At 47.1% G+C, this 12,680-nt stretch overlaps 1 protein-coding gene across 1 annotated transcript in view; it reads left to right on the plus strand.

The window, feature by feature from the left end:
• Positions 1-12,680, plus strand: part of Cfap61 (cilia and flagella associated protein 61) — a 272,515-nt gene that overhangs the window by 25,375 nt on the left and 234,460 nt on the right. Inside the window, exon 6 of the mRNA XM_051144932.1 lies at positions 10,955-11,087. Within this exon, the coding sequence (XP_051000889.1) occupies positions 10,955-11,087 (133 nt within the window). The remainder of the gene's footprint in view (positions 1-10,954; positions 11,088-12,680) is intronic.

Raw genomic sequence — 12,680 nt, forward strand, 5'->3', positions numbered from 1 at the left:
TGTGTGTGTGTCTGTATCTGTGTGTGTGTGTGTCTGTATCTGTGTGCGTGTGTGTGTGTATGTCTGTATCTCTGTGTGTGTGTCTGTATCTGTGTGTGTGTGTGTGTGTGTGTGTGCGCGTGCCCATGTATGCACACAATGTGGAGAGCAGAGCACAGCTTGTGGGATCAGTTTTCTCCTTTCATCATTTGGATCCCAGGGATTGAACTCAGGTTTCAGTCTTGGCAGCAAGCACTATTCTTACCCACTGAGCCACCTTACTGTCCCATCCACCCTACCCCCCCCACACACACACACAAAGTGGTGTTTTAAAAACAGTATTCTCATTTGGATCTTATGAACTTTCATTTCCAGAAGTATAGTAAGACGTCCATTCTGCAAGGCATTATTGTATCAGAACAGTTGTTTATAAATGCAGCACTGAATGTGACGTGCACAGAAGCAGCCCATCAAACAACGATCTGCTTCTTTTACTTTTTAGTACCTGGTCCCTAGATGCTGCCCAGGATGTGGGTAACCGGAGGAAAGGCAGAAGATGCACTCAGCCTAGTGTCTAGTGCCTAGGAAGCATTTACGTGCTGTCTTAGTTACTTTCCTGTTGCTGTGATAAAGCAACTTAAGAGAGTAAGAGTTAGTTCTGGCTCGCAACCCCTCATGATGGAGAAGCCAGGCAGCAGGGCTTAGGCCTCATGACATTTCATCTTCAGAAGAGAGCCACGCATGCCTGTCGATGCTTGGCGCTCTCCGATTTTAACAGACTGGGATCCCAGTCAGGAAATGATACCACTCACGGTGGGCAGGTCTTCCCACCTCAATACATATAATCAAAATAGTCCTCTATAGCTGTGTGCAGAGACTAGCCCAACTGGGCTAATCCCTCACAGGTGTGCCCTGTGAGACTTGCCTCTTCTCGATGCTAGATTCTGTCAGGTAGACAGCACTAACCTCGTTTACAGCAATCAATCAATGGTTCCCAGTCAGTCTAAATGTCTCTCTCACCTTTTTCCTTCTCTTGCCTTCCTTGTTCTCTCTTAGGACTTCCTAGGCTATGGCTTTCCAGTGGGCAGGGCCCACAGAGCTAGGAACGAACCTCTGGAAAACGCGACCCTTCAAGGTCTTGATCAGACCGCCTTTGATGGCTAACTTGTTTTCCCCAACCACAGAAAGTCCAAAAGGAACAAATCCCAAGGGAGATGTCTCAATGTAAAGCAATGAAGAAGGGGCATTTATGTTAAGGGGGGCACAGTAGTGAATTCTGGCTCTGTGACACAGAGCACTCTTGCCTGAGGAAATACACAACTAACATTTGGAAAGTCCTTTATCCAAAATGAACAGATTAGAGTTTTAGTACTTGTGGTTCTAAAATTGCCTGAATCTTGAAACTTGTGTGGACTCTACCTCTTTAAAAGTGCTCAAAACACAAAGACATCACATGGCGTCCTGCACTAGGCGTGGCTGCACGCCTCTTGGGCTGCCACATTACTCTTACTTCCCTCACATTAGACATCTGTTTCATCAGTAGCTACTTGGACTGATAATTAATGGCGATGAACACAGTTCTTAAGACAGTCAACCAGGGGAGGGTCTGGGGATGTAATTATCCCTCAGCTATTTAACTAGCAACATATTCAGAACCAAATGAATTAGCACCATAATCCTCTCTCCTGGTTCTTTCATTTAGCCACGTGGAAAATGATGCCGTAATCTGCCCTTCTACTCAGACACTCATTAACGAAGTTACTCTTCCCCGTCTTTCATTAGGTCCGAAACAAAGCATAGCTGCCACTGGACACACCTTTAAGAACTACAGTGTGCTTAATTAATCTTCTGTGTGGGTGTGAGGTGTTCGAGGCTTAGAAATGACTGGAGTGGTCTTGGTGGGGGTGGGGGACTCTTTCCCACATCCTCGTGGGTGTAGGGACGACTAAGCCAAGAGAAGGGTCGTGCCCTGCCTGGTAGTCTTGTTAAGTAACTCAAGTTTTCCTGCATGGCATCCTGCCTGCGTGCAGATGACCACACTTAATCCTGTTGGCTCAATCACTGGTTTTCGAAGAGATGAAAATCTTCTTTGTTAAAAGAGAGGAAATCAGGATCTGCACAACTGTTGAAGGAGATGGGAATGCTGACTGCTCAAATTGCATGGTACAGCTGCAATCTTGCCTCACAAATGTACACAATTATGCATTAACCAAACATTTAAACTTTAACCTCTAAAAAGTAAAAAGAAAATACTTAAAGCAAGGTCCTAAAAGCAAACAAACAAAGAACCCCATCTGTTTTTCTCCTGGTTCACAAATCAAGTTCCATGACAGCCAGGGCTCTTACACAGAGAAACCCTGTCTCAAAAAACCAAGCCAACCAATCGACCAACCAACCAAAAGCCCAAACCACAACAAAAACCTACCTTTCAGTTCTCGAGGCAGTAACTTTTTAGTGTATGTAGTTCTAAATTTATTTTTATTTATGTGCATGGGTGTTTTGTCTGCACGTATATCTGTGCACCACATGCACACCTGGTACCAGAAGAAGGCGTTGGATCCACTGGAGCTGGAGTTACAGACAGTTGTGAGCATCACTGTGGCTGCTGGGAAATGAACCCAAGTTCTCTGAAAGAGCAGCCAGTGCTATTAACCACTGAGCCATCTCTCTGGTGCCAGACATTAATTTTATGAGACATCAGATAGCCTCATGCTTTTTTCCAGTTTGACTTCTAAGCAGTTCGTAGGAATCTAATGTCTTGAGCTATAAGTTATGGAGATCCAGATGCATTTTAACAGGAGATGTAGAACAATTAAAACATTTATCCAGGGACTTTCCTGTACCCTGGGAGATCTGTCACCCCTCCTCCCAACTCCCCTCCATCCTCCCCCTCATCCCCCAACCCCGCCAGACTTGTTTGGTGGACAGTCCTGAACAACACACGGATCTCATGCCAGCAGTATGGGCGCTGGGGACATACATGGCCTAGTGAAAGCTTTGAAGTCTTTCTAATCACAAGAAGGTTTGGGCTTGAAAATTCCCCATAAATTTGAAAATACATTTTCCAAGGATCAGAAGCTTAACTATCCATTTTAAAGTTCTAGAAAGGGACTGGTTAGAAAAAATGAATTTAATTGTTTTAAGGAGGACCACTAGGGGGCACAAGAGATCTTGGAAAGAGAACTAAATGTACTTCATTTTTGACAAGTGGATGAAAAGAAAAATTGTGTGGCAACAACCCTGTGTTGAGACAGTGTTCTTGATAAAGGCATGATTTGACAAAGCAAGCTGTATTCTTTAGAACTAAATTGGATTCTCTGAAAAAAATTTTTTCAAATATACTACAACAAAATGTATTTGTGATATTTAAAGTGAGAATTTCTTTTTCAGTAGTATATTTTTAAGTCTAAGTGGAGAATGTAGACCCTTGTGAGGGAAGGAGTTCTTGGAGGCCAGCAGAGGTTTCTGGATGTGCAGCACTAGGCCTCTGCACTGTCCTTGCTCTGCTGCGGTGACTCTTCCCACCTGAGGATTTGCACAGTGGCCTTGCTAGCAGCCTGTGACACACACATCTCTCTGACTCACAGGAAGCTGGCCTGAGCCTTTTCTCTAGGATGGTGCTTATACAGAGCAGACAGCAGTCTGAGAAAGTGTCACCAAGAGGCTGGACCAGGTTGCTAGGAAGAGTTGTTGGGATCTGGGTCACTGCCGTGCACCTCCTGGCTAAGTGACACAGTGAAGGTTGAGTAAGTTTATCTTTTCATCTCTCCATCTTCCAGAAAGCCAGTCAGAGCCACCACACAGGCCATTGTTAGTTCACCACACCCTATGTTTAGAAGATACACCATTTGCCAAGTGAGGGATCATTGCCAGCCTATTGGTTTTAAGGCTTGAATTCAACTCCAGTTTTGTCTGGCGTGGTTTTCAGAGCCTGGACATTTGAGTGCCCAAGAGAACAAGTCTTTATGCGTTGGGTCTCTTGTTCTCCTAAAAAGTGAAAATATTTTATAGTTGACAGCACTGACAAGCCCAGGGCTGCCCCGCCCAGGCCAGATTCTGAATGGACGTATAAAGGAATGCTACTTTTCAGACAGTTGTTCTGTTGTCCTGTGTGCTGGTAGAGTCTATAACACCAGAGTAGCCATCACCATGGAGACGCTGTACACCCTGAAAATGGCAGGATGTGCCCCATAGACATGCCACTCTGGCACTGAAATGCTGCTGTCTTCTCGTCTGATCTGACAGGCAGTGCCCGCCGCTTCAGAGAGCTGGCTCTTAGATGTTTTACTGCATGGATGGTTCTCCTTGGCTGAGGTGTTCTTTCTGTGAGGCTGGCTTTTGTCATGTGCCATTTGAGACTCTGAAGCTGATATCATCCATTATCCTTAGCACTTAGAGTGATGCAAGGGCTTAAATTATCCATTACCCCGAAGAATGCATCTAGTATGCTGAGCAAGTTCCCCGTTGTCCATTTTGGAGACGGGCTTAAGGGACACTGCTCAGAACTCCAAGGTTTGGGTGTTTACGTTTTATTCTTTTTCCAGGAGAGTTGGTGTTAGTGTCTGGTTTTGGATAATATTAATGGACAGTAGGAGGTTCATGGCTAGGTTCAGGGCTCTCTGTCTCTTCAGACCTTTATTCCCAATTTTAATACCAAGTAGTACTTTTTTTGTTGAAGATTATGAATGTTTCTTTATTGCATGAAACATTTACAAATACATACATATATACATTCATGAAAACTGGCAGCCACAATTTTGGTAAATACACATATAAATATACAGTATATAATGAGCAAATCTATGTACATTATTGTAATTAGCATTACCATCTCAAACTTCTTTTTCTTTCTTTCTTTTTTTTTTTTTTTTTTTTTTTTTTTTTTTTTTTTTAGACATGGTCTCACTACGTAGCCTTTGCTGGCCTGAAACTCACTATGTAGACCAGCCTGGCTTTGAATTCATAGAGCTCTGCCTGCTCTCCCCACACCCTACCCTGTGCTGGGGTTAAAGTCATGTGCCACCATACCCAGTCTCGAACTTACAAAACAAACATGTTTTCCTGTATCCTTTGAGAATTTTCTATAATCTATTTTGATCATGTTCATCTGTGTCCTGCAACTCCTCCCAGATCCTCCCTTTCCTCCTCCCTACTCACCCAATTTGTGTTCTCTCTTTTTATTGTTTTAAGCCCACTTGGTCTAGTTTGTGTTGGCTGGCTACTCCTGGGTATGAGGCCCTACCCAAGTGTCACTCGTTGAAGAAAACTGACATTCCTGCTCCCAGTGGCAGTTTGGTTATAGATAGCTCCTCTGCTGGGCATGGGACTTTGTGCCCCTCCCCCTCCTCCTTGCGAGGATTCTTGTCTGGCAGAATCTGTGCAGGTCTTATGCATACTCCCACAGACTTCCTGGGTTGATGTGTACATCTGCCGTGCTGTGTATGGAAAACACTGCTCCCTTGAAGTTACCTGCCACCTCTGGCTGTTGCAGTTTTTCTACCCCCTCTTCCACATAGATCCCTGAGCCTCGAGGGGCGAGATGCAATATAGACACCCCATCTGGGTCTGGGTGTTCTGACCCAGTTATTCTCTGTACATTGGCCACTTGTGAGTTTCTATGTTAATTGCCGTCTACTATAAGATGCATCTCTGACAAAGGCTGAGCTCTGCTCACTGCTTTCAAGTTCTGATTTAGGCTCTGGGTTCCGACTCCTGGCCTAGAGTGACATTTTGTATTCATCGTATACAGAAGACTGAGTTTGAACTTTCTTATACGTTTGCTGTCTTACTCCACTTGTCTGAGTTATTCTTCTCCTGCTGTGAAGAGACCCTGACCATGGTCACTCTCATGAAGGAACAGCTCTGACTCTGGGCTTGCTTACAGTTTGAGAAGTTTAGTCCATTATCACCATGGTGAGGAGCATGGCAGCAGGTGTGGCAGGCCTGGTGCTGGAGAGGAGCTGAGGGCTGCATCCTGATCCCCAGGCAGAGACAGCAACACGTAGCATGGTGTAAGCTTTTTGAAACTTCCAAGCCAACCCCCAGTGACATACTTACACCAATAAAGCCGTACCCTCTAGTCCTTCACAAATAGTGCCAGTCCATGGTGACTAAGCATTCAAATATATGAGCATTTTGGGGCCAGTTTTATTCAAACCACCATACCACTAAAAAATTACTAGAATATCTATTATGTTTTCCAATCATGCAAAATAACATATTAATATGTATTAGTACAACCTTAATTTTGTGTAAAATGCTCAAAATGGAATTAACAGGCTATTTTTATTTTTTTAGAATATTATTTTTCTGAACAGTATCTTCAAGGATTCTTTTTAAGGGGAAAAAGTCTCTTGCAGACAGAAGCCCTTTTTTGCAGGTTAAATGGGAAGTGAATAGAGTGTTCTAGGTGCTTTTTGGCCTCACACAGGGAACAAACATTTCTGAGGGCTTGTGATGGACAGGGCGTGGGCTTCAGCTGAGGGCTTGTGATGCCTGGGGCGGGGGTAGGCTGCAGTTGAGGGCTTGCAGTGCACAGGGAGTGGGCTACAGCTGAGGGCTTGTGATGCACAGGGGGTGGGCTGCAGTTGAGGGCTTGCTGTGCACAGGGGCTAGGCTGCAGCTGAGGGCTTGCAGTGCACAGGGGGTAGACTGCAGCTGAGGGCTTGTGGTGCACAAGGCGTGGGCTGCAGCTGAGGGCTTGCAGTGCACAGGGGGGTAGGCTGCAGCTGAGGGCTTGTGGTGCACAGGAGTGGGCTGCAGCTAAGGGCTTGCAGTGCACAGGGGTGGGCTGCAGCTGAGGGCTTGCAGTGCACAGGGGCTAGGCTGCAGCTGAGGGCTTGCAGTGCACAGGGGGGTAGGCTGCAGCTGAGGGCTTGCAGTGCACAGGGGGTAGGCTGCAGCTGAGGGCTTGCAGTGCACAGGGGTGGGCTGCAGCTGAGGGCTTGCAGTGCACAGGGACTAGGCTGCAGCTGAGGGCTTGCAGTGCACAGGGGCTAGGCTGCAGCTGAGGCCTTGCAGTGCACAGGGGTGGGCTGCAGCTGAGGGCTTGCAGTGCACAGGGGTGGGCTACAGCTGAGGGCTTGCATGCACAGGAGGTGGGCTGCAGCTGAGGGCTTGCAGTGCACAGGGGCTAGGCTGCAGCTGAGGGCTTGCAGTGCACAGGGGTGGGCTACAGCTGAGGGCTTGCAGTGCACAGGGTTGGGCTGCAGCTGAGGGCTTGTGGTGCACAGGGGCTAGGCTGCAGCTGAGGGTTTGCGGTGTACAGGGGCTAGGCTGCAGCTGAAGGCTTGGGATGCACAGGGGGTGGGCTGCAGCTGAGTGCTTGCAGTGCACAGGGGGTGGGCTGCAGCTGAGGGCTTGCAGTGCACAGGGGGTGGGCTGCAGCTGAGGGCTTACAGTGCACAGGGGTGGGCTACAGCTGAGGGCTTGCAGTGCACAGGGGCTAGGCTGCAGCTGAGGGCTTGTGATGCACAGGGGGTGGGCTGCAGCTGAGGGCTTGCAGTGCACAGGGGGTAGGCTGCAGCTGAGGGCTTGCAGTGCACAGGGGGTGGGCTACAGCTGAGGGCTTGCGGTGCACAGGGGGTGGGCTGCAGCTGAGGGCTTGCGGTGCACAGGGCGTAGGCTGCTGCATGGCATTTGTGCCTTCTCTTTGCATGCTCCCACTATTCTTGCCCCACTCCCTTTAAATTAGAAAACCAAGTCTTGAGGGTATAGTACCTTTGCAGGCTTTTCAGCAGGGACCTGCAGGAGGCGAAGTAGAAGGGCTCTGCTGGCCAGTGTAGTACTGTAGGTTCAGATTTATGAGGCACCCCTCAGAGATATCAGTGAGGGCCTTTGGGAAGGTCAGCATAAAGTAACAACCTAGACTTTATTGCCTGTCACTGCTGCACCGTGTTCAGGGCTATCCTAGAACGCTGCCCCACCCCAAAACATACTCCTTGGTCACTAAGATGCCACATCTTGCTCAAAATAAATCAGTGCCACAACTAGACATCCAGCGACAACCCCAGTGTTGAGGACTTTTGGAAGAGAAGTTGGAGGGAAGTATTAATGGAGGGTGGATGGTAGAGGTAGCTTTGAAAGATGCTGGAATTAGGAATAGCCAAGTGGACAGGAGAGCTGAAAGATGGAAGCAGGAAGCAGGACAGCCAGGACCTCGCTGACCGTGGACCTCCTCGCTGACCGTGGACCTCCTCGCTGACCGTGGGCGTCCTCCAGTTGTTCCCACTGCTTCTTCCTACCCACGTAGTAGTAATTACAGTGTGATTCACGTGTATCTTCATGCGGCATAGTGGATGCAACTGAGAGGGGTCCCACTGCATCTTTGGTACCCAGTCAGAGTCCAGACCAAGGCGGGCTGGCTGTCCAGCTCATGCTTTGCGCCCTATGCTGTATTTTTTTCCCCTCTAGTCTATTCAAAAGAGCACCTGAGAAGCCTTTGCTGGGCCTATGTTGGAGCTTCATTACTCCTGGCCACAGATGACTACTGATACATTTCAAAGTGCTCATGTACACGCGGAAATATGTGGGCAACTGCCGAGGGCAGTGTCTGACGTGACGCCAGTGGTGAAGACATCAGAGCCAGGGCTATAGTAAAAATTAAGATGATTTTGGCCGCCTTCTAGCCTTCCAGAGTGTTGACAGTTGACAACACCTTGGATAACAGTGGGTGTCCCCAGAGCAATGAACAGTCTTTTGCTTTCATATCTCTTCCATAGGGAGAGGGAGGTTTAGGGAATCAAAGCTGGTGTAGCCCAGTTTGAAGAGATGCATAAGCAAGGTTAAGCGTTCTTTATCACAGTGCTTCTCTGAGCCTTTAATATGCAACTGTGGCTCTTCAGGAGAGGGCCTAAAACAGGTTCTCTTCTCATTGTTCTGTTTCACTGCCTGAGCCACACCGTCAGTGGCGCCGCAGTTCACGGGAACCTGGAAGTTATGTTGGTCAGGACCCATCTTCTACACATTACGTATGGCTTTCTCTTTGGTGTTTGGCTAGTTCTTTTCTTAGCTCAGAGATCTGAGTGAGTGTTTTGTTTTGTTTTGTTTTCTGAGCAGGGTCTTATTGTGTAGCCCTGACTGACCTGGAACTCACTATATAGATCAGGCTGACCTTGAACTCACAGAGCTCAGCTTGCCTGCACCTCTTCAGTGCTGAGATGAGAGGTGTGCACCACTACACTAGGCTGGTGTTTGTTTTGAAGTCAAGTTTTGCTTTGTAGACGAGGCCACGGGGCGTGGGGAGAAATGGTTGGGTGGAGGGGGGCTATGTGTGTGTGGGCGGGGGTGGATTGTGCTTACTAGGAAAGTGATTTACTCGTATCCCAGCTTATCTTTGAGGTTTTACAGTGTCTTTGTCTTTTAAACATGTTAGTTTCATGAAGGTACTTTGGTGTGTGTGTGTGTGTGTGTGTGTGTGTGTTATGTATGTATGACTGACTAAATTATTCCAGCATTTGAACGTGTGTGAGAGGCAAAAGTTTCATCCTGGGGCTAGGTGGAGATTTCTTCCAGACTCCTAATTTGGGGAAGCCAGCTGTGACAGACTGGAAGCTTGTTACATGGGGTTGGGAACAGTTGTGACCCTTCTGGTTGGATGATGAACTTTGGTCACTGAGCCAAGGACATATCTTTCAACTGTTTTTGCATTTTACTGCTCGTTTCCAAGAAGATTATCATAAGGAGTGCCATTTTGAAGGGCATTATGAGCTTCAGATCTGGTGAAGGCAAGGCTTCTGTCGGCAGGCCTGAGCTCATCGTCAGGCTCTGTGGCAGTGCTGTGGTTTCAAGCAAGCACTCTCACCATGGCTGGTAGCATCATTTTCCTCCATCTGAGCAGGGAAGGGCACTGTCTGCTTCCTGGGATTGCCACAAGAAGCCCAGCAGCAGAGAAGACGGGCTAAAGTCTACACATCTACACATGTCTGCTTAACACATTAAGTAGTCAGGGCTGGTATTAGCCTCAAAGAGAACATACTAGAAGATAAAATGGGGTGGTGGAGATGATAGAGTAATGAATGAAAGGGGTAGAGAAAATAAAGATCAGTAGTCAAGTCAGACATACTAGGGGAAAAGTTGGAATATTTTTTCTTAGTATCAGGAACACATTATTAGAGGATCTTAGGTGAAATACAACACTAAATGTTCTCAAAAGTATACCAAAAAGAAGAAAGGAATGAAATCCAAGAGCCAGCATCACTATACAGCAGGGAAACCTTGCTGCCTTAAATAGGCATCAAAGTCATTGTGAAGTGTCCCCAAAATGGAAGTCAAGGTGAACGTCCCAGAATTGTGAGCAGGGCTTTGTTACCCGCATAGCACTTTTCCCTCCAGGGTAAGTGCAGAGCTGCCTCAGAATCGAAATACATAAGGAGAGAAAGTAGAGCCAGCAAGATGGCTCAACAGTTAAACACATTTGCTGCCAAGTCTGATGACCTGAATTCTAACTCTGTCACCTACATGGTGGAAAGGCTGACTACTCCAAGCTGTCTTCTGACCAGTATGTGTGTGCTATGGCACACACACACACACACACACACACACACACACACACACACACACACACACGGGGCATGGGATGTTTTAAACAGAAGGGAAAGGATTGTAGAATAGACTTATAGAGGCGGTAACCCTTAGCACACACCCAGAAAGCGCTGGCCTCAACTGTCCTTTGGTTCCTGACAGATGCTGCTCTACCTCCTGTTCCCCCGCAATGCTCGCCCTCTGCCTACATGACCCTCTTCCCTCGCCTTCTCATCACCGTCACTCTTCATCCCATGGGACTTAGTGTCATTTGAAATATTTGAAGTTATTAAGGTGTATTGCAGTCTTGCTTATGACAGTATCAATTCATCTCATGAGAATGATGTGGTATTTTTGGCACTTAGCACAGGAGTGGAACACACACAGTAGGGGCACTTTTGAAGAAAAGCCGCAGATGGGACAAACACTAACCTGAAGCCTTTCTGTCCCACAGAGTTGAAGACCATGATGACCTCATGCCAATATTTATGCACTATGACAGCACTCTGAAAGAGATTTATGGCGAATACTTCCTGGCTGAATTAATAGAGGCCCAAGATGAAGAGAATCATGCCGCGGTGTGTGAGGTGAGCTGCTGATTTTTCTGGGAACATAGTGAACAAAATGAGGGGAACTGTCCCTGCTGCTCCTAGCTTGCTGAGCTCCCCTGGAGCCGATGTGCCCGGTCTCCTGCCCACCCTTCTAAGTGATGCAGGGCCAGCTTCTGTGCCCTCACCAGACTTCTCCCTCTGTGAGGCCCTCCAAAGTGGCCGATTGCTGTGGAGTCTTGTCTTGTCTCCGGAAACAGGGGCTAGAGACTGGGGAAAGGATAAGCTCCCATGGGATGAACATGGAAGAACTTTGGGATCCCACAGTGTCAGAGAACAGAGTTTAGAGATGAGTGTTCTGCTGTCAGGAAGATTTGTTTGACGTGGAAAGTGGTTTTGTTTTACTTTTTTGAGGTTGTTTTGATACAGTTTCACACTTAACAGAAAACTTAGAAGTACAAATTCCTTAGATATCAGAATTTTTCCTTATTTTATCCTTCTCTTGATAACTTTCTCTACTGTCTGTCTATCTGTCTGTCTGTCTGTCTGTCTTTCATCTATCTCCCTTTTTCCTCTTACCTGCTGTCTCCATCTACCCATGGACTTGTCTATATATTAATCTAGAATCATGGGAAAGTACTTTGCAGGTATAATGCCCCACACATGCCAAATACTTAAAAACTAGAATATTCCCCTGCATCATTTGTAACTACAGCATGATGATAAAAGACTAGCAGTCCCACTATCTCATCTGTAGACTGGAATCAGACTTTATGATAGTCCCGGTAGTGTCGTTTATGGAAAAGAAAGCCCAGGTCATTTATTGTATTCAGTGTCCTGTCTTCAGTCTTTTAAAATTGCAAACAGCTCTCTAACCCTCATTATTTTTTCCAAAACAGCGATGTTTTCAACCAGTCCAGGAGAGTTCCTTTGCCTTTGTAGAGAGTCTCTCAATTTGTATTTGTCCAATGTTCCCTCATGATTTGATCCATGTTAGTTAAATTTAGTTAAATTAGTGAGAAATGTAAAAACTAAAAAACATGTACATAACAACTAAAGTTTCGAGTTTGTTAAAGTAAGTGAGTGTAGGCCTGGTCTTTGGGGACCAAAAGAGGGAACCCACATCCTTTGGTTTGGAATTGGGAAACCCCGAGGACCACATTTCTCAAGAGATAGGAGGGAGATGATGAGCCAGCCAGCCTTAGGGTGCTTAGCCCAACTGGAGACACCCAAGGGTCTCATAGGCTGCTCCTCGTCCTCCACTCAGCTCTGGAGGCGCAGACGGCCACACCTCTCACCTGCTAGGGCAGACGCCACCTCTCACCTGCACACCTCAGTGCCCACCTGCTAGGGCAGACGCCCTCCCCGATCGGCCTGGTGGGACTCTGATGGCTGGGGCTAAATGCAGAGAGGTGCTTGATGTTGAGACTTTGCAAACAGGCCTTCCTGAAGCACAGCAGAGCCACCTTCTTCTTGGTGTCATTGCACTTGAAGCTTCAGTGTCCTTGGGAGTTGACACTGCTGAAGTAGGACATTCCTGGGGTCCACTTGCCAGGACGGAGACATTGACTGTAATTGAGGTGTTGGCACAGTAGAGACTGTGCTGGTTTGGTTTTTATCAACTTGACACAA

Source organism: Acomys russatus, chromosome 4, assembly GCF_903995435.1.
Source record: "Acomys russatus chromosome 4, mAcoRus1.1, whole genome shotgun sequence".
Lineage (NCBI taxonomy): Eukaryota > Metazoa > Chordata > Mammalia > Rodentia > Muridae > Acomys > Acomys russatus.